This window comes from Nelumbo nucifera, chromosome 1 (genome assembly GCF_055504915.1).
Source record: "Nelumbo nucifera cultivar China Antique chromosome 1, China Antique-T2T, whole genome shotgun sequence".
NCBI lineage: Eukaryota > Viridiplantae > Streptophyta > Magnoliopsida > Proteales > Nelumbonaceae > Nelumbo > Nelumbo nucifera.
In genome coordinates this window covers 92,937,475-92,964,393 of record NC_142649.1, presented here as the reverse complement: position 1 = coordinate 92,964,393, position 26,919 = coordinate 92,937,475, and the positions used below count along the sequence as shown (strand labels likewise).

Genomic DNA, 26,919 nt, shown 5'->3' with positions numbered 1-26,919 from the left:
AGGATGTGTTGTGGGGCGCATTCTATGAAGCCCCATGTTTGCATTAGGCTTAGATTTATGGGCTGGGCTTGGGTCCAAGAATAGTAACCATGAACACTAGGAGAATACAACTCGAGAAACCTCTTCAAATAGCACAAATATCATGAAAACATAGAAAAAGAGGGTCCCCTACTTCAAAAAACATGTTTTTGAATCTGGTTTGAAAAACATGTTTTCATTTAATTATTCAACACCACATTCCATAAATCATACAATTCCTATATTGGGAAGTTTGTTTTTATTTTAAAAACCAATATTTTGGGGGGCGTTCTACAATAGAATACTTTTATTTTCATTTGTTTTTGGACTGACCACATCAGCAAAAAAAACAGATTATGTTTTTGTCTTCAAAAGAAAAAACAAGTTGGTTTTATTTCATAAAGCAATAAATGTTTCTGGAACCATCAAGATAATGGTTTTTAAAATTAAAACAAATTTTACAATGCATAAATTATATGCTTTATGGAAATAACCAGATAAAAGCATGTTTTGAAACCAGAATTCAAGAATATGTTTTTAGTTTCATTTTTGAAAAAAAAAGCACTCACACAACCAAAAACATGTGTTTTGTATCTTTGTTTTGAGAAACAATCTGTTTTCAAATCAGATTGTTTTGATTTGTTTTTGGAACCAACAATAAGAAAAACAATTCATGTTATAAAGTGCCCCCTTGCTTTTCCTTTTGAAAACAAAAACATATTTTTGTTTTTGCTGATGTGGTCATTCCAAAAACAAATAAAAGCAAAAAACATTCATATTGTATAATACCTTCTAAGGGTCCATTTGGTTTGCAGTTGAAATCAGAATCGGAATAATGGAATTGAAACCAGTAGTAATGAGATTTCATTCCCAAGAGAGTGGCAGGGAATGGCCATTCCCTCAAATGGGGGAATGCCATTCCAACAAGAATGAGAATGAGATTTCGATTCCATCCAACGAAACAGTTGAAATCTGAATAATTCCGATTCCAGACCCCTATTCCCACAAACCAAACGGGGCTTAATACTCTCTGGAAACCTGTAACAAACACCACAGCCTTAGTATCTCTTCCTAACAGAAAGAGAGAGATTCAGAAATGTGAAACCGTGAAAGAGTGGGGTCAACCTTTTTGTTTGTTCTCAGGTCTCCCTTTTCCTTCACCATTTTTTCAAGGAGAGAAACAAAGAAGGAAGCTACATAGTAATCTTATTCTTGCAACCAGATGAAATAGACAATTGACAGCCTCTAAATACTTAAATTACCACATCACCAATCATCAGGTGACACATTTACTAAATTTGAATGGGCCAGGGCCCAGATTTTTCTGAGTCAAGCTCATACCCAACTTGATCTCCATAACATCCATGTGGGCCTGGTCATATGCATGAATGCAGAAGGATAAGAAGTCCATCGTTCTTTCTTGCTACTGCATCACATGCCACGTATTCTGGTGGGTCCTGTCCTAGCTACGTGGGCCAGGTTGGTCACTTGATCAATGGACGTGGCTTAAAGGGGGAAGAATCTCAGGTCTCAGGACTAGAGTCCTACTACGATAGGTCACTTGATCAATACGAGATAATACGATTCTCTCAAAGGAAAAAGAAACGAAGTTACAAAATATAGATTTTGCATGTTGAGGGGTATGCGCACGATAGTTATCCTGTCGTACCCCTCACCTCTTCTTCTGTAACTCGGCAATAAAAACAGAGAAACCCCATCGCCTCTCTCCCTTTGAGAGGTTCTGCAACACGGAGGTTGGAGAGAAGAACTTCCTTTGTTGGACCTTTTTAGGTTTTCTAGGGTTTTGGCTGTGGGGGAGAGATCGAAGGGAAGAACTGTACAGGGATTCTCATGGGGAAAAAGAGGAAGTCTGACGCCACGCGCTTGGATGAGGTCGATCGGACGATATACACCACTTTCTGCAGCGCCGCGAATTCGCTGTCGCAGCTTTATACGCAGGCCATGAATCATCAGAAGCTCGTGTTTCAAGCTGGAGAGCGTCATGCATTGGTTATTTTCTTGCTCTGTCTCCTTTTTCTTTCATGATCGTTTATGGGTTTGATCTGATGGGTTTTTCGTTGTTTTGGGGTTGCGGATTGATCTTTCCTTGTTTTTCTTTTTTGTTCCTTGTACGTGTCTGCAGTGGTTTAGTTCGTCTGGTTAGTCGTTTCTTCGATTAATAACAAACTTTAATTGTGTTTGTTTTGATTCCATAACTAAGTCCAATTATAGGGATCATCTAACGTGCATCATTTGATAATTGTAATCTCTGATTGCATTATTGGTCGATTTAGTTTCACAGAACCCCGTCCCAAGCAATCGAAGCAAATTAATTGAGAATTAAGTGTTTTTCTGGAATGCATGGGTGTGCTGTTCTGTGAATGAGATGTTAATTGATTTTTCGTGCAGTTCAAACAACAAAATGGAATTTTGGAGGCTTTATCTTGGGAGGTAGTGATGTTACTGAGGTGGAGATGAGGACTTGTGATTATTATTTAGGGAGAAAAAGGGCGATCTCGCAGTCTGAGAAGCAAACTTTTGGAAAACAGTTGGCAATATGGGCAGGAATTGATCGGGCCAATCTAGACATAGAAGTCCTAAAACGGTAGATGAGCATGCTAAATTTTACATTCGTGATGATTCAAATTGTATATGGGGTGTTCACCCTAGAAACTAAGGAATGTATTTTGTTTCTTCTTAACGAGTTTCCTCATTTAGTTGTTGTTCTTCACCTTAGTGGCATGGTGGAATTTTAATTTACTTTGTAAGTTAACCCCATACAGGTCAGTTTGATGTCTGGATGGAGACAGGATTAACATTTGGTAGATCTGTTATTCAGGTAGTTTGCCTCACTTGACTTAGATTAGTGTGATAGTCAAACCACTCAGGCTTCTAAGAAAAGGAAAAATAGAACCAGGAAAATGAGCTGAAGCTCTATAGCATTCTGGGAAAACATTAGATTCAGCATTTGAAAGGTAGAGCAAAGTAGTTTTTTTTTTTTTTTTTTTTCTTTTTGAAAACTGTAAAGTAAAGTGATTTCATTAAAAAGCAACTATAGAAACCCCTGTATAAAGAGAAATGAACAGAGGATATACAAAGAAACCAAAACAGCCCCATGCAGTCCTCAATCCCCTAATCAAAAAAACTACTCCCTCCTTACAAACAAAAAATTACTCAAAAAAAGCACTTGGGTGTCTGTCTTTAAACAACGGGTGTACAGTCAGCCAAGAGTGGATCATCCCCATAATTTTCCTCAGAACATCTTCTTTTGATTTTTGAATTCCTTCAAATAATCTGTTATTTCTTTCACTCCACACAGCCCACAGAACAGCTGCGGGAATAATACTCCAAGCCCCCTTTCCAGCTTTACTCAGACCACTCAGCCACCAAGCTTCTATAAGTCCCCTAACATCTGCCGGGAAACATAGCTTAGCACCAAATAATTCCACCTCTCTTAGCCATATCCAGTGAGTAAAATTGCAGTGTAAAAGCAGATGACTGGATGATTCCACATTCCCAATACATAGGGGACATGCCATGTCTACCACTTCTAACCCTCTTTTGACTAAATTGTCCTTGGCTAGAATCTTATCCAGCCCTGCTGACCAAACAAGAAAGGCGATCTTTGAAGGCATGGTTCTAACCCATATTCTTTGACTTGGGAAAGATATAGCTTCTTCCTTTGAAACTGCTTTAAAAAACGATTTTACAGAGAACATACCTGACTTCTCAAAACTCCACACTCTTTTATCTTCCCCCTATTCCAGATATGTTTGAGTCATACAGAAGCTGGAGCAATCTGATTAAGGATGCCACCGCCCAATCATTTAAATTTCTCCTGAACTGAGGGTTCCAAGAGCAATGACCATTCTGCCTTTCCAAACATTCAGCAACAGTTGCATTTTTGTTTGTGGTGATTTCAAACAGGTCCGGGAAAACATTTTTTAAGGGGCTCTCTTCACACCAATTATCCTTCCAAAAAAGAACCCTCCTACCATTTCCCACTTTGTATTTTATTCCCTTAGAAAAATGGGTCTGGATTTTTTATATGGCCTTCCAGATTGAGCATCCATAGGGAGAGCTTATCTCCTCTTTTTCCCAATTCCTGCTACTTAACCCACATTTGGTTACTATCAACCTTCTCCATAGAATTTCTGTCTGATCATTAAACCTCCATAGCCATTTACCACGAAGAGCTGTGTTTACCTCTCTTACTGATCTGATCCCTAGGCCCCCATTTGTCTTGGAACAACAGATTTTCTTCCGATTCACCAAGTGGCATTTTGATTCCTCCCCCCAACCCCTCCACAAAATCTCCCTCATCTTTTTTTTTTTTTTTAATGCAGCAGCCCATTTAGCCGGAATAGGGAATAAGGATAAGTAGAAAAGTGGGAGGGAAGCCAGCACACTTTTAATTAAGGTTACTTTGCCGCCCTTGAATAAATATTTTGTCTTCCAAGAGGCTAATTTCTTGTCTACCTTCTCCATGATAGGTTCCCAAATAGATTTGGATTTTCAACTTTCTCCTACAGGCATGCCCATGTATCTACAAGGAAGCTTTCCGACTTTACATCCCCATTCCTCTGCCCATTCTTCCATGTTTAGCACTTCCCCCACAGCCATTAATTCACTCTTCAAGATGTTGACATGCAAGCCTGATACCACCTCAAACCATCTTAATATTACCTTTTTGTTCCCAAGAGGCATCACAGTGAAATAGCATGTCATCTGCAAATTGAATAAGAGCTATCTCCACCTGCCCACTGCCTACTTTAAAACCTTTCAGCATTCCTCCCAATTGTGCTCTTTCTACCATCCAGTACAGGACTTCTGTCACACAAATGAACAGAAGGGGGGAAAGAGGGTCCCCTTGTCCCAGGCCCCTAGAACTTCTAAACATTCCACAAGAGCTACCATTCACCAGGACTGAGAAAGATGGAGAAGATAAGCACACTTTTATCCAATTTCTCCATTTCCTCCCAAAATTAAACCTCTTCAGCATATAAATGAAACAGAAATGAAGAAGGATTGCATGAAAGTGTGAGATGCATTATAGTCCTATTCTTATGGCTAGACTATCTGCAAGGGTGTTGACAGACCTCTGTATTCGTCTGAACAAACTTTTTTCCTGTCATATTTGGTGCCTTAGTGACTTGGGCTATCCAAATGGTTCTTCATTCACTTAATCACTGCCATAAAAGTCCCCCTGGGGCACATCTGGCCTGTCCAGGCTCAAGATGTATCCTACTATTAGATCTTGCAATAGGACTACAATTTCTGTCATTACTGCTATACTCTCTGGTACCCATTGCTGGAAATGTGATCACCTATGGTTCCCAGATGTGGATACAGAAAATGGGGATTTGACCTTCCATTTCCAAAATCTTGGACACAGATATGGTATTGGTATTCCATATTATGCTTATTATCATGTTTTCACATCTAGTTTTTTAAGATAAATGTCCTTTCTGAAGACTTATGTCTTGCCAACTTTAATTAAATTTTTATCACATGCAGATAGTATAATTTGTTAAAACATACAATTTATGAGATGGGAATCCATAAAAAGAGGTTGGAATGTTCTCAGATGATTTATAAATCCCAGGGTGCACCTGTCACAAATGGGCGGTTCTTCACCTTATATCCTCCCAGAGCTTCTCTTCTGCCTGATAAAAATGGGAGAAATATGGATGGATGGGAATTTATGAGCAGATTTTCTGAAAAATCAGCTTCTACCTCTTTGAATTTTCATTTGTTATCATGGGATATGGTGTGTAGGAAGGATGATGGTGGAATTGTTTACCTACATTATCATATTCATGAGCAAAGTTATGTCATGAAGTGGCTGTGGAGATTTTGTGAGGAGATCAGCATTTTATGGAGGTAAAGCAAGATCTGGAGCAAAAAATAGAAAAAAGTATTGCTTGTGGAATGCATATAATATGTAGGACGACAACAGAGCGGGGTGGGGCGGGGTCGGGTTTTGCATACCCCCATCCCCAACTCCAAACTCAAATACCCTGCCCTGTCTTGGCCTTGTACCTCATTGGGGCTAGAAATCCTAACCTCATCTCCATCCCCATGGGGAATGGGGATCCTCAAATTTGCCCTGCCCTGCACTGGTCATTCCTACTTGTATACCTTTTTTTTTTCAAATTTCTTTGAAAACCTCCTACCTACAACTGTTTTATATTATGTAATATAATATAATAAAGTATACACACATAGACACTTTTAATTGGGGTGGGGTGGACAAATACCACCCCTGCTTTGTCCCCGGTCACCAAAGTTTTGGGTTTCCCCAAAACCCACCCTGAACCTGATCAGTGCCCCACTCGGTGGGGGTGGGTCAAATTTCTATCCCTAATCATATGATTACTTCTGCAAGGAACAGGTTTATCTCAGTTAAAATCATATGATTCTATAATGCAAATCAATTTCTTAACCATGTTATGCAACTTGGGGAAGGGGCAGGGGTGTGCTCCAGAAAAGAAATATATTTTCAAGAATGGAATTTCACGTGTTTCAATTGGTATGCACACTTTGCCTTTTGTCCTATAAGAGCCATTACATAGATAGAAGTAATAATTCTGCATGTTATGGTTGAACTTATTCCTATAGTTGTGAGGTTTTCTTGGATGTTGACCTAGGTTGTTGAGGAATCTGTTTTCATCCTCCTCTCCTAAACTTATCAGCAGTTCAGCACAACATTGCCTTGAGATATGTTACATTTTCTTATAAAATACTTGCCTATTTGATATATTTTTTTTGATAGATATTGCCTATTTGATATATTCATATATACACAAATATATACATAGATAGTCAGATGGATAGATGGATGGATAGTGGAGGGAGGGTGGCGGAGTTTCTATTTGTCTGACATCTTGGATATTTGCATTATTTAACTTGACTGCTACTAGCCTTCGTTATCATTTTGGTTGATTTGGACCATAGTTATGCTACAGTTTCTTATACAATACTTGCTTATGTGGTACACAGCACACACACATACACACTTGTGCACATAGGGGGGGGGGGTGAGAAGTTTTCTGCTCTGGTGCATTGCTTAACCTGTTGACTTGGATAGTCTTTATCCCTGCTGTCTTGGATATCTGCATTGCTTAACCTGTTGACTTCTACTAGCCTTATACTTCTGTTATCTTGAATTATTAACTGATAGAGTTCTTTTAACTTTGTAGCCTATAATTTTTTATGATTTTACTAATTTCAGCTTCTTCACTTTGCCTTATGCAGGATAAACTGTACCAATGGATCTTGAGGCAACAAGAGGAAGGAACAAGAGTGACGACAACAGATATACTAGCTTACCTGCAGGTTTTAAGTTGACAATGCCTTTCCTTGTGGCTCTTTTCTGATTTTGGATTCTTTATCTGTACTTAACATATTAATTAAGATGTATTACTTGTATGGCTATTTGGTAAATAATATATCCTGCTTATTCTTCATGATTTTTTTTTTTTTTAATCTTGTTTAGTGCTTTTTTGCCATTTTATATATGTTTATGATTGAACTGTTGAGTGTTGAAGTTGAATTTTGAATTGAGCTTTTAATTGTATTTCTCATTAGGCTGCTCTAGGCTACTTTAAGTTGTTAAGAAAAGATTAGGTTTGGTGGGTTTATATGGACCTTGTTTTATTAAAGGTAGTTCAATCAATTCTATCTGTGATGCACACTTCACATCACAGTATATAATTGATAAAGTGACCGCAAGCTTTCTATCCTCTCAAGTCTGATGGCTGAGGCAATCAAGTTTAATGGTAAGCTGTTTGGAGTTTATGGGCACATTCATTTTTTGGTTATGCTTTTTTTTTGGGGGGGGGTGATTTAGTCAATGGGAAAATGGTTGCCATTGACTAACAATCCCATGTTCTGTTTAAGGATTCATGTGGAGCCTTTACTTTCTCACTTTCCCTTTCCTGCCTGGGGGGAAGTTGTTAGCACATGATGGGACAATATTGTCCCTTCTAATTTTGTCTTTTTAAGGATAAAATGGTCATTATCTCACTCACTTGAGAAATAAATTACCCCGGTAAATGGCCAAAAGAAGAACAAATGGGGCCTATATTTCAATAATTTGGTCCATTGGTAGGAGTGAGGATTAACGGAATGCTTTCTCATGTTACAAATTCTTGTTTTTTTGTAGATTGGGAGGAGGCATGGAGGGGCTTGGTGATGAGAGCCCTACCTAGACCTATTTCGGATCACTGTTCAGTTAGTTTGTCACAAGAGAGGTTAGGAGAGGAGGACCTTGCCCTTTTAGGTTTGAGAACATGTGGCTACTGCACCCGGACTTTAAAAAGAGAGTGCAAGAATGGTGGTGGGAAGAGGATTAGGTGACTTATAGATGGAAAGGGTACATATTTTATAAGAAGTTCCAAAAGTTGAAAGCTAGGTTAAAAGTTTGGAATAAAGAAGAGTTTGGTAGAGTGGAAGGAAAAAAAGGAGAGTTTGCTAAAAAAGGATATAATATTTAGATGGGGCTGAAGCAAAGAGGAGAGTTAGAAGAGAGGGAAGGGAGATGGAAGTTGAAACAAGATTTTAGAGGAAACCCTTAGGAAGGAAGAGATAAGCTGGAGACAAAAGGCGAGATGCAAATGGTTAAAAGAAGGGGACGGTAAAACAAGGCTCTTTCATAATTTGACAAGTGGGAGAAAGTGGAAGATTAATGTAGCAAGGTTGGAGTGGAATGGAGAGGAAGAAATTCCAAGAGCTTTTTTGGAGCATTTTAAGTCCATCTATGACAAACCTAGCAGAGTGAGAGAGACCCTAGTGGACTTTGATTGGTAGGTTGGAGATAGGGAGCTTCTGGAACCCTTAGAGAGGCCTTTTGAGGTTTAGGAAATAAAAGATGCTTTGTTCTCCATGGACAGATCAAAAGCCCCAGGCCCAGATGGATTCTCAATGGCCTTCTACCAATATTGCTGGGATATACTAGGACATGATTTGATGGAGGTTTTCTTGGAGTTCTATAAAAGGGGGAAATTCAACTTTGGTGCAAATGCTACTTTTATAGCCTTGATCCCCAAGAAAGTAGATGTAATTCAACCCAAGGACTTTAGGCCCATTAGTTTGATTGGTAGCATGTACAAAATCATTGCTAAAGTTCTTGCCCCGAGGATAAAACAAGTCCTCCCCTCCTTAATTTCCCAAAATCAAGGGGCCTTTGTCCTAGGGAGACAAATTGTTAACCAAATTCTAATTGTAAATGAGTGTGTGGGTTTTAAGAAAAGAAAGGGAGAGAAGGGTTTGATAAGAAAACTTGATCTTGAAAAGGCGTATGACCTAGTGGACTGGGATTTCTTACTAGAAGTCTTGAGGAATAGAGGATTTGGAGATAGATGGTGCAAATGGATTAAAGGTTGTATCACTACTTGTAACTATTCTGTCTTGGTAAATGGAGTAGCTTGGGAGTAGGGACTTCTTTCCTGCTAAGAGGGGCCTTAGACAAGGAGACCCCCTTTCCCCCTTCCTCTTTACACTTTTAGTGGATGTTTTTGAGCGCCTTGATCTCTAAGGCTGATTTAAGGAATTTAATTAGAGGTTGGAGAATTGGGAGACAAGAAGTGGTTGTTACTCACCTACAATTTGTAGACGACATCATAATTTTTTGTGAAGGGGATCCAGAGGAGATGGTAAATTTGAAAAGGTTAGTGACACACTTTGAAAGAGTCTTGAATTTGAAAGTCATTTGGAACAAAAGTTGTGTGGCGGGAGTAAATAAGGAGGAAGAGGAGCTGTTCTTTGTGGCTCCTTAGGTTGTGAGGTAAGTGGGTGGCTTTTGGTCTTTTTGGGCTTGCCCTTGGGGGGAAATCCAAGATAAAAAAGGTTTTGGTACCCGCTTTTGGAAAAATTCACAAAGAGGTTAGCAGAGTGGAAAAGAAACTATATCTCCCTTGGGGGTAGAATCACACTAATCAAGTCCACTTTAGCAAACCTACCGGTGTATTTTTTATCCACTTTCAAGATACCTGCCAAGGTTGCAAGGCAAATTGAAAAAAATGAGAGATTTTCTTTGGGAACCCGGTGACTCAAAAAAGGGCCATTGAGTAAAATGGGTAAGTAGTCTCTAGGAAGAGGGAACAAAGGGGTTTAGGCATTGGTAACATTAGGTTAAGTGGTTGTGGAGGTTTCCCTTAGTCCTGGACAATTTGTGGGACTCTATAGTAGAACGCATACATGGCTTGGCAGCAAATGGATGGGAAAGCCATTGCTAGAGTTTTGTCTGCCTTTCAACCGTTTGTTAGGTATGATTCGTGCTCAGGTAACAAAATTCTGTTTTGTGATGATATTTGGTGTGGGAACACTCCCCTAAAGGATAAGTTCCCTTCTTTGTATTCCCTTTCCTTAAATAAATTCAAGACTATTTCGTCCTACCAAGGGTCTGAAGGCTCTTGGGACTTGGGCCTAAGGAGAGGTTTGAGAGATTTAGAGGTGAGTTGTGCAGACGCTTTGTTTTCTTTGTTATCCTCCGTCTTCCATGATCAGTCTTGTCTGGATAGTAGGATTTGGTTGAAACCCTCCTCATGGTTTTTCTCTTGCTCTTCTTTCTTTAATGTTGGGCCTGCATCCTTTCCTATGAAAGAAGTGTGGTCTTCTCTTGTCCCACCAAAGATTAGGGTGTTTTGTTGGGAATTGGTACTCCAAAAGATCAATACCTTGGATTTGCTTCAAAGAAAAAGGCCAGATCGGTGACTTTTCCCTAATGTTTGTGAAAGAATGGTAGGATCCATCTAATGGACGCCATAAAGGTTGCGGAATGGGTGGGGCGAATTTCAAAAATTTCCTACCTTCTCCCAACTGGGAATCATATTCCCTGAATTTAGAATACAATATTCAAGGATCTACTTGAACCCTAATCAAACCAGATCTGTACCAAAAGATAAATGGGAGGATTATACCTGATCCGGAGAAGCAGTATCTCCCAAAGTTGGTGTTCACGCCCAAATAATGCTCCAAGATCTGTCCCTGCTGAAGATGACACAGCTGTGGATGGAACAGAACCAGCAGGGTGCGCCCTACACACTGGATCCTTCACAAGAATCCCCTGGATGTACTAAACACTGAATTCTTTCAGTCTTTCTTGCAAGACTGATGTCAAGAACTGGTTTCTTGACTTTCTTTTCTGCAAAGATCAAATCTTACAATAATGCAGATGGCGGCGGCAGGAGGAGATTTCCAGAAACGAAAAGGCTGAACTGTTTTCTTTTCTGGAGAGAATGAGATCTAATCTCAATTCGCAGGAACCCTTCTTGCTTACCAGAACCTCTTGGATCGAAATCTGATTTCCCTCTCTTGGTTCATTCGAAAATCTCCTCCCTTTCTTCTTGATTAAGAAATCTCCTAATTAGGAGTTATCCCAATCCAAATCAGTATTTGGATAGGGGATAATCTTAATCCCTTTCCCAGATAGAGTTAGCTTACTCCTGATCTTATCAGGAGGTTACCAGATTCAAATCTGATTTGAATTTGGTCTCTAAGAGTGGATAAGGCTAAGAGCCCAATCCTTTTTGCTAACTTCAATCTCAAATTCGCCCCATTGATGGGTGATCATATCAGCCCACCTCGAAATGGGCTTTTGGCCCATTAAGTATTCAGTGTTTAATTAGTTTCCAATCTGCTGCCCAGTTGGGCTTCTTTGTATGGCGTGGGACCCAAGCATTGATCTACACACCAGCCACATGGGTTCGGCTCAGCCTTTAATACAAGGCTCAGCCGAATTCACTGAAAATCTCAATGAACCCCTTGAGTCCATCGTATGAACCCTATGGGCCCAACACTTACATTAAGTGGTCCCTGGGCCAAGCCATCTTATAAAAACCCAGGGACTGTGGGCAGGTGCAAGATTAGCCCATTAGGTATTATCCTAAATGGTCTTACACTTAACCTCTCAGCCCTTAATGATCAAGCACTGCCCGACAAGAGAGGACCTCTCCCTCGGCTGCAAGGAACAGTGCCGCACTCTCCTCTCACATGGATCCCGGGAATTAAAACCATTTGCAAACATTTTGAAACCGTACATATATATGTAAATATATTAATTTTGCAAAAACAAAATTCCAACGATTGAAATCAACTGCCGGCAGTTTGGTTTCCATCAGAGAGAGTGCATTCCCGATCATTACCCTTTGTCCGACAAAGTGGCTGATTCTGTCACTATGACCACCCACTCAGATGAATTCTCAAACTGCCCCAACATACCCAGGTTTTGATCCCCACTAAGGATCTCACTGATTGGCATATCAAAGGCAGCCTGATCCAGCACCTAGTGAAGTGTCATAATCGAGTCTAGGGGTCAGGTGTAACTTTCCAGTTTTGCCCATCTATCTCCAAGGTCCAGGGCAAGACTGGAAATCTGGTCCGGTTCAAGGATTCAAGTAATCCCATGCTGTATGTGCCTCGGGTCTTACCCTGATGGCTGAGACAGGCCATCCCAACACTTGGTGGCACACCAGTATCAGCCTTGGCAGGATAAATCTCCCCAGACTTATCCAACGGCTGTGAACATTTAAAACTAACATGAGTCTCTACAAATGTCCAGTTTTAGGGTTTTACACAGAATTAAACCAAACAACATGAATCAAACATGCACTTTATTTATTTCCACTAAATAACAAAAGTACATCAAAATGATTGAAGCTAAGGGCATACAAAACTGTCTAACAGTTTGTTGCCTCTGTTTAAGGAGTGGTGAGATGGTGGCTCATCTATTTTTGTTCTATCCCTTTGTTTCTTACTTTTGGGATTGGTTATCCTCTCTCTTTGGGTGCAGCTGGAATCCCTCCTTGTGTGTACTAATCTTTTTGACCCTAGTTTCTTCTGTCAACCAAAGAAAAGGGGTAGGGTGATGTGGAGATTAACAACAGCAGCCATTCTTTGGTCGATTTGGGAAGAAAGAAACAACAGGATCTTCCAAGGAAGCACTTGTTTGAGGGCATTACCATCAAAATTTTACATTGTCTGAAAATTCAGTTCACGGACTTCTCTTATGATGGTTTGCTTAGAGGATGGAGTGTCATAGCATCTTCTTCCACCCATTCTCATACTATGTAGGAGAGTTGGTCCCCTTCTCTGCATGCTAGAGTAAAGCTGAACTTTGATGGTAGTTCTCTAGGCAATCCGGGTCCTTTAGGCATTGGAGGAGTCTTCAGAGATGAGGAAGGAAAGGTGCTGGCCCTCTTCTTAGGTCCAGTTGGGGTAGGAGACTTACTAAGGGTAGAAATAAAGGCCCTACTACAAGGGTTGAGATTGGCTAAGCAGTGGGGTATGCAACAATTAGAAGTGGAAGTGACTCCAAGCTGGTAACCAATTAGATGCAAGCAAAAAGTTTAGGAGCTTGGCCTTTCAGGCAATAGCTAAGGGAAATATTGTATTTAGCAATAGAGTTAAGGGTTCACTTTAATTGGGTAGGGTTAGCTAATGAAATGCCTAATGCTCTAGGTAAGCAAGGAGTAAATAGGGGGGCTTTATTTTGGGCTTGCTTGTACAATGATTTTTCTACTGGTTTCATTAGCCATCCTTTGGGTGGTGACAATTGTACTCTGTTAATCTCTTTAATGAAAGTTATTGTTTCCTATCAAAAAAAAAAAAAAAGAGAGAGAGAGAGAAAGGGGACCCCTTTCTCCTTTCCTCTTTACTTTGATTGCAGAAGTGTTGGGGAGACAAATAGAGAGGGTAGATTCAAGGAATCTAGTGGGGGGGGGCGGAGGGTTGGAAAAGATAGAATACCCATCACTCATCGAGAATGTCAAACATGAAGGTGAACTATGATAAGAGTTTTGCGATGGAGAAGACAACTCAATGGAGGAGCCTATTCCCATTCCAATAGAGCAATACACTCTCCTTACCGAATCGGAGGAATAGGAATATTTCTATTCACAGAACATAAATTCAGTGGTTGAGGGACAAAATTCTAAGGTGGATTTGGATATTACAGTTAACAAAATAATAATAGAACCAAATACACTCCCACATTCTCCTTAGACACAAGGATTGGTGGCAGACCCCAACCACCTTTTTGGGACTTCAGACCTTGCGTCCTCGCCCCTTACTGGTCCAGGTATGTCTGTCAATTCGGTTATTGGTACTGACGTGGGTTTTGTGCTCCAAATAGGTATCTTAGCTTTTCAACCGGAAAGAACAACTATTAGAGGGGAAGGTGTGGGCATAGATAATGGTTGTGTTGAAAAGGAGAGAGAGCTTCTATTGAGAAAAAAAGTAGGAGTTAGAGAGAATTTGGAACCTAATATATGCTCTTCTAGAGGAGTACACACAAAGGGAGAAGTTGGGTGTGGATTCTGAGAGCGTGGACAAAAACTGTGGAAATGAGGGGGGAGAGCTATTCTTGAAAAAATTGTAGGAGGAAGAATTAGAGAGGATTTGGAGGCAAATTTGTGCTCTGTTGGAGGAGTATAAGCTCCAAAAGGATTATTTGGAGGAAAAACATATATGAGAATTGGAACAAAAAAACTCTCCAAGCACTCGGGGAGTGAGAAGTAATGGAAAGAAAAAAGAAAAGAACTGAGGTAGAGAGGTTGATTTCAGATATAGAAGGGGACATTGAGTTTAATGGTAGAAGGGGAAGAAGAAAGGCTCCCAAGTAGGAACCTTTAACCTTAGTTGGGCTCTAAAATTTTGTTTCCCATGAAAATCATTAGTTGGAATTAAGTGGTTTAGGGAGTGCAAGGAAAAGGAGGTTAATTAAAGAACTTTTCAGAAGGAGTAGGCATGATATAGTGATGCTATAGGAGACCAAATTAGCTGAATTTGATAGAAAATGGGCCAGAAGTGTGTGGAAGTCAAGAGGAATAAGTTGGGCCTCTGCACCCTCTTGGGGGGCTTTAGGGGGTATTGTCACATTGTGGAGAGAGGATGTTGTAGAGGCAGAGGAGGAGTTAATAGGAAACTTTTCAGTGTCTATAAAGTCCAAGACGATGGACGATGGTTTTGTTTGGGTGTTGATCAATGTGTATGGCCCAAATATCTATAGAGAGAGTAATGATTTTTGGGAAGAGTAATATGGAATACAAGGGCTATGGGAGGGTCCTTGGTGTTTGGGTGGTGATTTTAATGTATTTCGCTTTGTTAATGATGAAGGGATGAGAGATCCATCATATGGATGGCTGAATCCTACAGGTAGGTTGGGCGAAATTTCAAAAATTTCTCTCCCATGTGGGAATCACATTCCCTATTTTAGAAAATTGCATTTTCAAGGATCAATCTTGAATCTAAACCAAACCAGATCTGAAACCAAAAGGTAGGAGTAGTAGTAACCCCCCAATGAAGGTGTTCACGCCCAAGGAGATTACCAAAGACTGCTCCCATTGAAGATGACACAGCGTAGGGTGGAGCAAAATCAATAGGATGGCTCTTCAGCAAGAACCTGATTCTTTACCAAGAATCTGATGGAGGGCGAGTGAGCACGACTTCAGATCACCTTTTCTGCCAAAAGGTGATAACAAGAACCCTTCTTGATCGCTCCTACAGGTGGAGATCGAACTGGTAATGGCGGCAATAACAGGAGAAGGCAAGAGCAAAAGATGGCGTCAGTCTAACTGTATGCTGTCTTCTCTCTTGAATCAGTAAGACTGAAGGATGAACTGGAGGCTCGCCTTGCCAAATCTTGTATTTGGATCTGGACTCTCTTTAAGAGATAAGGATAATTCCTTATCTTATCTGCAGATAAAGATCAGCCCTCCTAATCTAATTAGGAGTTTCCTGATCCAAATCTTTATTTAGATCTGGAATCTCTGAGTGGATAGGGACAATCCCTTATCCTATCTGTTGATCTAAATCCCAGAACCCATCAGGTATTACCCTCAGTGGTCTTACACTTAACCTCTCAGCCCATAATGATCAAACACTGCCCGACAAGAGATGACCTCTCCCTCGGCTGCAAGGAACAATGCTGCACTCTCTACTCACCTGGATCCCAGGAATTAAAACATTTTGCAAACATTTTGAAACCATAATATATATGTATATATCTCTATATAAATATATTTTGCAAAACAAATTTCAACGGTTGAAATCGGCTGCCGACAACTTTGATTTCCATCAGAGAGAGTGCATCCCTGATCATTCACTTTGTCCGACAAAGGGACTGATCCTGTCACTAGGATCACCCACTCAGATGAATTCTCGAACTATCCCAACATACCCAGGTTTTGACCCCCTCTAAGGATCTCACTGATTGGCATATCAAAGACAGCCCAATCCGACACTTAGTGCAGTATCATAATCGAGTGTAGGGGTCAGGTGTAACATTATAGTTTTGCCCATCTATCTCCAAGGTCCAGGGCAATACTAGAATTCTAGTCCGGTTCAGGGTTTCAAGAAAACCCACACTGCATGTACCTCAGGTCTCACTCTGGCAGCTGAGACAAGCCACCCCAACCAACTTGGCGGCACATTAGTGTCAGCTTTGGTAGGATAAATCTCCCCAGATCTATCCAATGGCTGTGAAGATTCTAAACTAACACGAGTCTCATAAGCGTCCAGTTTAAGGGTATTATACAAAAACACACCATAATAACATTAATCAAATATGTACTTTATTCATTTACATTAAATGTCATAATGTACATCATTCTGATTGGAGCTAAGGGCATACACTGTCTAACAGCTCTCACTGGCACTTAGGTCCAATCTGGTATAAGCTGGAGTCTCATGCTTTCCACGTGTTTCTCAAACACTTTTTGTGCCAGTGGCTTAGTCAATGGGTCTGCTACATTTTCCGCTGATGCTACCTTCTGAATTAGGACGTCACCTCTTCCAATTATTTCCCGTAGTACATGGTACTTCCTCTCGATGTGCTTCGACTTCGAGTGGGCTCATGGCTCCTTAGCTTGAGCACTAGCTCCAGTGTTGTCACACAACAATGGAATGAGTGATGTGCTAGATGGAACTACTCCCAATTTGTGATGAACTTCTTCATCCAAACGGCTTCTTTGGCAGTTTCACTTGCAGCAATGTATTTGGCTTTGGTTGTGGAATCTGTCGTGGACCCCTATTTGTTGCTTTTCCAGCTAACAACACACGATCCTATCGTGAAAACGTATCCAGATGTAGACTTTCTATCATCTGGATCTGACTGGAAGTCGACATCAGTATACCCTTGGATCTGTAGTGAACTACCATCGAATACCAGACAAAACTCTTTTGTCCTTCGAAGGTACTTGAGTATGTTTTTCACAGCAGTCCAATGCTCCTGCCCTGGGTTTGACTGGAATCTACTTACCACACTCACTGCTTGAGTGATGTCAGGACGAGTCCACAGAATGACATACATGATGCTCCCTACGGCTGAGGCATAGGGAGCGTCCTTCATGCCCTCAATCTCCTCGGGAGTCTTGGGAGACATACCCTTGGAGAGAGTGATTCCATGCCTGAAAGGAACATTTCCTTTTTTGGAGTTCTCCATGCTGTATCTCTAGACTATCTTGTCAATGTAAACAGATTGGATAATCCTATTTATCTTCTCTGATCTATCTCTATAGAGCCGAAGACCTAGTATATAGGAGGCTTCTCCAAGATCTTTCATGGAGATTTGCTGTGAAAGCCATACTTTCACCGTAATCAACATTCCTACATCATTCCCAATGAGTAGAATGCCATCTACATACAGAACCAGGAACGTAACCTTATCCCCACTGGATTTCCTATAAACACAGGGCTCATCTGGATTTTGCTCAAAGTCAAACTTTTTGACAGTAGAGTCAAACTGGATGTTTCAACTCCCAGAAACTTGCTTAAGTCCATATATGGATCGGTTTAATTTACATACCATGTGTTCCTGACCCGCATCTATAAAACCTTGCTGCATATAGATATGTTCACTAAGATCTCCATTTTGGAACGTAGTTTTGACATCCATTTGCCAAATCTTGTAATCATGGTATGCTGCTACAGCTAGCAGGATCCTAATGGATTTAAGAATGGCCACCAGCGAAAAGGTTTCCTCATAATCGATTCCTTCTTTCTGAGTATACCCTTTCGCCACAAGACGAGCCTTGTAGGTCTCAACCTTACCATCGGGGCCCTTCTTCCTCTTGTAGATCCATTTGCAACCAATTGATTTTACCCCAGGGGGCGGATCTACCAGAGTCCAGACTCCATTGGTTTCCATTGAGTCCATCTCGGCTCTCATGGCATTTACCCACTTCAAGGAATCTATGTCCAACATAGCTTCCGTATAAGTCGCGGGATCCTCCGCACTGGTCGTGGCTTCCACCAAGTAACTATCCTGGTCATAGCCGAAACGAACTGGAGGCTTGGAAACTCGGGTAGATCTTCTAGGTTGGTCATTACCTGGAGCTTGTGGGACATCTCCCACTACCCCTGAGCTTTCCTCATCAAGAACAACTTATTGACGATGATTGTTCAGGATGTAATCATCTTCCAAGAAATGGGCATTTCGACTACAGAACATTTTCTGTTCTCCTGGGTCATAGAATAGGTAACCCACAAAGCCTTTGGGGTAGCCTACGAATAGGCAATGACTGGTCTTGGATTCCAATTTGTCCACACTCGTTCTTTTAACATGTGCCGGACAATCCCAAATCTTCGAGTGTCTCACACTTGGTTTCTTACCGGTCCAAAGCTCATAGGGAGTTTTCGGAACTGATTTGGTTGGAACCCGGTTCAACACGTATATCGCAGTCTCCAATGCGTAACCCCAAAAGGATGTGGGTAACTCTTGAGTGTACGAGAAGTGATCGGACCATATCCAATAAAGTCTGGTTCCTCCTCTCTGACACACCGTTTAGCTGTGGTGTAGTAGGAGGAGCTAATTGTGATACTATCCCATTGACCTTCAAGTAGTCCCTGAATTCATCAGAGAGATACTCGCCACTTCGATTCGATCGAAGGGTCTTAATTTCTCTCCCTAACTGTTTCTCGACCTCTTGTATGAACTCTTTGAACTTTTCAAAGGATTCAGACTTGTCTCATTAGGTACACGTAACCATACTGAGAGTAATCATCGGTGAATGTTATGAAATAAATGTGCTGGTTACGTGTCCTAACACTCACGGGACCACATACATCAGTATGTATAAGGTCAAGCGTGCCTGTACATCTTTTAGCCTTACCGTTAAATGGCCGTTTTGTCATCTTACCCTGGAGGCAAGGTTCATAGATTGGAAGATCTTCTATAGTTAGAAAATCCAAAGGACCATCCTTTACCAACCTTGTGATACGATCTATGTTAATATGGCCAAGTCGGTAATGCCACAGACACGTGGGATTAATTGTATCACGGGTTCTTTTCTTGGGGATATCATCCGACGTAGTTTCGGTTATGTTAGTTTCCAGAGAAGGATGGAGTACATAGAGACCATTCTCAAGCTCTCCGTATGCGAGGAATTTGTTATTTTCTTTTGATAGTAATCGTATTAATAAAGAGAATAGAATATCCATCCGCACACAGTTTTGAAACATAAATCAGATTTCTTCTCAAATTCTGTACATAAAGACAATCTTTTAGTACAATAATTCCTTCTCTGAAAATTAACTCTACAGTTCCTATAGCTGTAGCTGCAACACTTGCAGAAGTCCCCAAGTAAAGAGTCACTTCTCCGTCACTCAGTCTTTTGCTTATTCTGAACCCCTGTAGTGAATTACATGCATGAGTCGAAGCCCCAGAGTCAATACACCAGGAAGCAGAAGTTACCAACAAATTGGTTTCTATGACAAAGGATTCGAAATTACCTTGTTTTTTTGGATTCCAGGTATTGAGGACAGTTCCTCTTCCAGTGGCCGGCCTACTTGCAGAAGTGACAAGCATCTGATGGTTTGTCCTTCCTCTGCCTCTTGGATTTAGTAGCTTTCTTCTGAGGCTTTTTCTTAGCCTCCCCCTTCTTCTTGCCCGATTTGCCAGCTTCAACAAGCATGGCAATGGGCTCATCCTTCTTGATCAGTTCCTTGGCCCTCTGCAACATATTGCTGACTTTTTGGATGCTAACATTTAGCTTCTTCATGTTATAGTTCATGATGAACTGATTGAAGGAAGGAGGCAAAGAATTTAGGATGGCATCCACCTTAGTGACATGGTCAAGCCCGAATCCAAGAGCCTCAAATTCATTGATTATCCCATTATCTTTGGACAATGGTCATGAACCTGTTGGTTCTTGGACTTCTGCGCAGTCATGAACTGTTTCAAGACCTTCTGTCGAGTAGAATGATTATGCTCTTCATACATCGTCCTCAGTCTGTTTAGGATATCCTTGGACAATTCGATCTGATCGAATTGTCCAAGGATGCTATGATGTAGCAGCGAGCAAGGGAATTTTTCTCTTCCCATTCTTGGTAGTCCCTCCTATGGGCCTCAGAAGCCCTATCACCCAGACGTTCCAGAGCAGGGTTTTGAGCTACTTTGTCCAATTTTTTTGATGTCAGGACCAGCATAAGGTTTTGGTACCAGTCAGCGTAGTTTGGGCCTTTGAGTTTGTTGTCATCCAACAATTTTGCGAATTGTCCGTTTGCCATTTCTGATAAAAAGCAAATATTAGTCCACAACCTTATTTGATTCATGTTATCTACATAGATATGGCTTTTAATCTATGTTCTATTCCCATTTGTTCATCTCTGAGATTTCCCTCCTATCTCAGTAGCGGATACTGCGAATTATGTATCTGGAAATGTGGAAAATCACATAGGGTGTATGGAGCCAACTGTTTCAGCTGCACAACCCCACCACCTTTCTGTGAAGGATCATATCCACTCATCTTATGAACTTTCTCTTTGGCCTCTGTCAGACATGGTTCATTGCCATTTTAGGTTAAACCTTTCTGTCCAGTGAGTGCTCACCCATCATATTCGTGAACGCCAAGGTACCGTGAGAGAGTCTTCCATTTTAGGATAGGCCCCTTCCACATCGGTCTATGACGCCCCTATCATCTTATGAAACATTCCAACAGATCCAGCAACAAATGGATAGCCCAATTTTATGGTGTGTTTCCTCATTATTGAAGGACCCATCTTCATGCTAATGATAGAAGGCCTTTAGAGAGTTCATCATATGAATCTCCTTATTACATGCACTCATATTTCAGCGGAGGGAACAAAAATTACGCCCTAATTTAATTTAGGTCAAACCAAAGTGGCTCCCACCGACTTTCATAAAGCCAGATTTCGATGGGCCCTAAACGGCTAGGGTTCTGCAAGGTTCCTCTTGGGGAGGTGTGAGGCCCACCACGAAGGGAGATCATCCAATGATCTTAAGGACACCATGGCAATGATGTGCATTCAGCCATGGTGTGTGTAAGAGCCACTATCGTATCAGCATGGGCCAAGTGCTTATGGCCCATGAACGTTGCACATCACACATCCATACATCACATGCAGTAACAAAATTGATCCAATCAATTAATATCTGTAAAACCCATTATTAAAGCCCATAATAATCCATAATATTACTGATTAATATTATCTACGTATATGGGCTGAATTGCAAAGAGCAGTTCGGCCCATATAGCTTTTATGCAGTTAATGGGCTAAAGCAGTTTTAACACATTAAAACTGGGTTTTATAGGTGTGGGCCGAATTACATCTTGTAATTAACCATCAACCCCTAGACCCAAGAATGAAAAATTAGGGCTGAGAACAACCCCCATCAAACCACAGATTTGGTCCAACCAGTTTGGTCCAATCTGGTTCGAATGGGTCTAGGGTTTGATCTTTAAATCAAGATTATGATCTGAAATTAAATTACTGATAAAAGACAGTCAAGAATCAGTACAGGGGCTGTTCGTAGATCTGCTACCCTACAAAACAGATGTTAGTTCGTAGTTTACAGTTTCTCAAACTGTAAATCGCAAACAGCCGAACCCTAATCTGCGAAACTCCTTCCTTCTGTGCAATCAACTTCGAATTTGAATGGAATAAAATAAAAAACCCTAATTTCTATTAATATTACATCAAATCAAATTCCTATACAATCAGTCTAAAAATTAAAAAAAATTAATTACAGACAAGAATGTAAAAGAACTACAAAACGCAGATTTCTTGCGCCAATCAAGATTACGATCTCCATCGTACGAACAACCCATAAATCAAGATAAATATAAAGAACTATTCTAAATATATATCAGATTTAAAAAGATTTAATTTCAGATCATCGCCCTTCATCTGGGAACCGATTTCCCAGAAAATCAATAATCTGCGCAAATCGGGTAGAACGCCTTCTGTCCATTTGTGTAGTTTCAGATCTGACCAATTTCGGTTCAAGATTTGAACCTCGCTCTGATACCACTGAAGGGATGAGAGATCCATCATATGGATGGCCGAACCCTACAGGTAGGTTGGGCGAAATTTCAAAAATCTCTCCCATGTGGGAATCACATTCCCTATTTTAGAAAACTACATTTTCAAGGATCAATCTTGAACCTAAACCGAACCAGATCTGAAACCAAAAGGTAGGAGAGGGATATACCTGATACGTAGTAGTAGTAACCCCCAACGGAGGTGTTCGCGCCCAAGGAGATTACCAAAGACTGCTCGCACTGAAGATGACACAGCATAGGGTGGAGCAGAATTAGCAGGATGGCTCTTCAGCAAGAACCTGATTCTTCACCAAGAATCTGATGGAGGGCGAGTGAGCACGACTTCAGATCACCTTTTTTGCCAAAAGGTGATATCAAGAACCCTTCTTGATCGCTCCTACAGGTGGAGATCGAACTGGTAATGGCGACAATAACAGGAGAAGGCAAGAGTAGAAGATGGCGTCAGCCTAATTGTATGCTGTCTTCTCTCTTGAATCAGTAAGACTGAAGGATGAACTGGAGGTTCGCCCTGCTCCTCTATTTATAGCCTTAAAGAGAGCATCTCCTAATCCCATTAGGAGTTTCCTTAATCCAAATCTTGTATTGGATCTGGACTCTCTTTAAGAGATAAGGATAATTCCTTATCTTATCTGCAGATAAAGATCAGCCCTCCTAATCTAATTAGGAGTTTCCTGATCCAAATCTTTATTTGGATCTGGACTCTTTGAGTGGATAGGGACAATCCCTTATCCTATCTGTTGATCTAAATCCCAAAACCGCCCCTCTTTAATTAATCTAATTAAGCCAGTTCGAATTGGGCTTTAGGCCCATTAAGTCCATGTGCTCACTTATCCTCCAAACTGCTACCCAGTTGGATATCCTTGTATGGCGTGGGACCCAAACATTGATCTGCACATCAACCACATGGGTTTAGCCCAACCTCTGTTACAAGGCCTGGCCGAATTCACTGTAGGAGACGGTGAACCCCTGAGTCCATCACCATGGGCTCTTAATGGTCCTTGTGTCAAGCCACCTTATAAAATCCCAAGGACTGTGGGCAGATGCAAGATTAGCCCATTAGGTATTACCCTCAATGGTCTTACACTTAACCTCTCAGCCCATAATGATCAAACACTGTCCAACAAGAGAGGACCTCTCCCTCGGCTACAAGGAACAATGCTGCACTCTCTACTCACATGGATTCCGGAAATTAAAACCTTTTGCAAACATTTTGAAACCATAATATATATGTATATCTCTATATAAATATATTTTGTAAAACAAATTTCAACGGTTGAAATCGGCTGCCGACAACTTTGGTTTCCATCAGAGAGAGTGCATTCCCTGATCATTCACTTTGTCCGACAAAGGGGCTGATCCTGTCACTATGATCACCCACTCATATGAATTCTCAGACTGTCCCAACATACCCAGGTTTTGACCCCCTCTAAGGATCTCACTGATTGGCATATCAAAGACAGCCCAATCCGACACCTAGTGCAGTATCATAATCGAGTCTAGGGGTCAGGTGTAACATTCCAGTTTTGCCCATCTATCTCCAAGGTCTAGGGCAATACTGGAATTTTGGTCCGGTTCAGGGTTTCAAGAAAACCCACACTGCATGTACCTCAGGTCTCACCCTGGCAGCTGAGACAAGCCACCCCAACCAACTTGGCAGCACATCAGTGTCAGCCTTGACAGGATAAATCTCCCCTGATCTATCCAACGGCTGTGAAGATTCTAAACTAACACGAGTTTCATAAGTGTCCAGTTTAAGGGTATTACACAGAAACACACCATAATAACATGAATCAAATATGTACTTTATTCATTTACATTAAATGTCATAATGTACATCATTTTGATTGGAGCTAAGGGCATACACTGTCTAACAAATGAAACAAATAACCTCCAACAACTCATTACAGCTAGCATGAGAGAATTTAATGATTTCTTAAATTGTAGTGAGCTCAAGGAGTTTCTTCTTATGCAAGGCCTTTTTACTTGGGCCAACTTCCAAGAAAGCCCAACTTGCTTGAAGTTTGACAGATTTCTTTTTAATGAGAGTTGGGAAAATCATTGGAGAGACTTGCTATCCAAAGCTCTACCTAGAGTTACCTTTGACCATTTCCCCATTGTCATCTCTTCAATCTTCCTCTTTGGTCGTTCATTGCCTATAGTCTATAACTTCTAACATCCTTGAGCCTTCATCTTCAGTGCTTGTTAGTATGGTTACTTCCGAATATTCAACTGTTGGCATGCCACTATTTCTTCATCTTCGAACGGTTGTGGTCGTTAAACACTTGAACTTGAACCTTTGTGGCTGAGTGGCTCTGTTATTCCATCACCGTCAGCATCGTTGGCAAAACACCACCCTGTGCTGGAAACTAGCACGTCTCCCTCTTTTGCTGTCTCTCTCACTCTTTGACTCAGCCATTTAAACTCAGAAATGGGAGGGTTCATTGCAACCAGCTTCCAGTTCTAGATCTAGAGTTCCAGCCAGCAATAAGGTCATTGCACCCGGTCCATCGCTCGGGGATGCAAGTAATTTGTCTCTTAAACCGTAAGTCTTGTACTCACCCACTATTAATCTGTCTCTTTCTTTTCTTGTATCGTGTATAGTAAACTGTAGATCTTCTACTCGCTGAAAGTTCTCAATAGTTAATAATCGGATATTCGTTAAGATTAGCGGACCGAATTCAAATCAGCCTTGGCAGATTCTCTAGCTAAACAAGGGGCCTCAAGGGATTCTCTGTTTTTGGCTACTTTGTAACTGTAATCTGAAAAGAGTTGGGTTTGGAACCACCCTTAAGGGGATGTAACACCTAGTGCCTCCTCTTAGGGTGCTTCATGCTTGGCATTATTTCTATCTCTATTTAATAAAATACTATTCATTCATAAAAAAAAGAGTTGTCTGTGGTGAGGATTATTAACATGGCGGAGATAGCAATGCTGGAGAGGGCTAAAATTCTAGGGTGTGTGGTATCACCATGGCCCTCAAATTATTTGGGGATGGCTTTAGGGGATAATCTGAGGAACAACAGCTTTTGGAGCCCTGTAATTGATAGATTCGCAAAAAGTTAGCCTGTTGGAAGAAGAGTTATCTATCTTTGGGTGGCAGAATCACTTTGATAAAGTCCACTTTGTCTAGCTTGCTATTGTACTATTTATTTGTATTTAGGATCCCAGAGAGAATAAGCAAAGTCTTGGAAAAATTGATGAGATATTTCTTGTGGAACCAGGGGATGGCAGGAAAGATCATAGGGTGAAATGGGAAATAGTATCTAGGAGTAGGGCTGGAGGAGCTTTAGGAATAGGTAACATTTGGGAGAGAAATGAAGCTTTGTTGGGAAAGTGGTTGTGGAGGCTAGTAGGGGATAGAGATAAGTTGTGGGCTAAGGTAATATTGAGTATTCATGGGACAGTTGTTGGCAAGGACTACTAGAGCTTCTCCCTGGAGATCCATACATGCCATTCTTCCTTCCTTTCTACAATACATCAGGTATGATCTTTGTTTTTGGAACCAAGTGAAGTTTTGGGAGAACCTTTGGGTGGGAGATGTGCCTTTGAAAGATCAATTTTCCTCTTTATTTCTCTCTCCCGGTATAAAGGGGAACTTGTGTCTAATTTTCTAGTCCCTTCCGAGTCAAACTTTGGGTTTGATTGGGATTTGGGGTCTTAGAAGAGGCCTTAGGGATTTATAATTTGAAAATGTTTTGGATCTAATCCAGGTTTTGAATGGGGTGGTATTGGATCCTTCAAAAAGGGATAGTAGAATTTTGGACTTTATCCCCCCTGGTGTTTTTTCCTGTGCTTCTTTCTATAAGTCTTTGGTGCAATCTGTCAACAACAATGTCCAAACTTTCCTAGTAAAGGAAGTATGGGGTAAACTGATCCCTCTAAGGATTGGAGCTTTTTTTGTTGGGAATCCTTCTTGGAAAGATGCAATACTTGTGACCTACTCCAAAGAAAAAGGCCTAATTGGTGCTTGTGGTGCATCCTGTGCAAGGCTAATGGTGAAAGCTCCTACCACTTATTAATTTCTTGCCATTTTGGTTATGATATTTGGGAGTGGTTTTTAGCTTTATTTGGTGTTTGCTGCTTCTTTCTTTAGGTGGCCGAAGACAAGGGGTAAAATCATGTGGAAATGTGTGAGAGCTGCCATATGCTGGACTCAATGGGAGGAAAGGAATTCAAGGACCTTTTCTGAAAAGGAAAGGAAGAAAGAAGATATAATTGAAGTTATAACAGTTGGGGTGGTGCAATGGTTAAAATTTTTGGATCTGTTTGCTGATGTCTCTATGGGTATGCTGCTTAACAGTTGGAAGGAGGTGGCAAATTCTGCACTAGCTCATTCAACTACGTGTCCTCTGTGGTCACCACCAGCCTCTAGTTTTATAAAGTTAAACTTTGATGGTAGTAGTGAGGGCAATCTGGGACCTTTAGGAGTAGGAGGTGTTTTCAGAGATGAAAATGGGAAGGTGGTTGCAATGTACTCAGGTCTCATTGGGGTTGGTGACTCTCTTAGAGCTGAGATGTCTACTTTAATGAAAGGATTAATTAAGGAAGGTAAAGGAGCTGAATATTCAAAAGCTAGTTGTTGAAGGAGACTCAAAGC

At 40.9% G+C, this 26,919-nt stretch overlaps 1 protein-coding gene across 1 annotated transcript in view; it reads left to right on the top strand.

The window, feature by feature from the left end:
• The first annotated feature begins 1,629 nt into the window (after window positions 1-1,629).
• The window catches only part of LOC104605493 (uncharacterized), a 29,933-nt gene continuing 4,643 nt past the window's right edge, over window positions 1,630-26,919 (top strand). Inside the window, exons 1-2 of the mRNA XM_010270277.3 lie at window positions 1,630-2,028; window positions 7,276-7,356. Coding sequence (XP_010268579.1) covers window positions 1,870-2,028; window positions 7,276-7,356 — 240 coding nt within the window. The 5' untranslated portion in view covers window positions 1,630-1,869. The remainder of the gene's footprint in view (window positions 2,029-7,275; window positions 7,357-26,919) is intronic.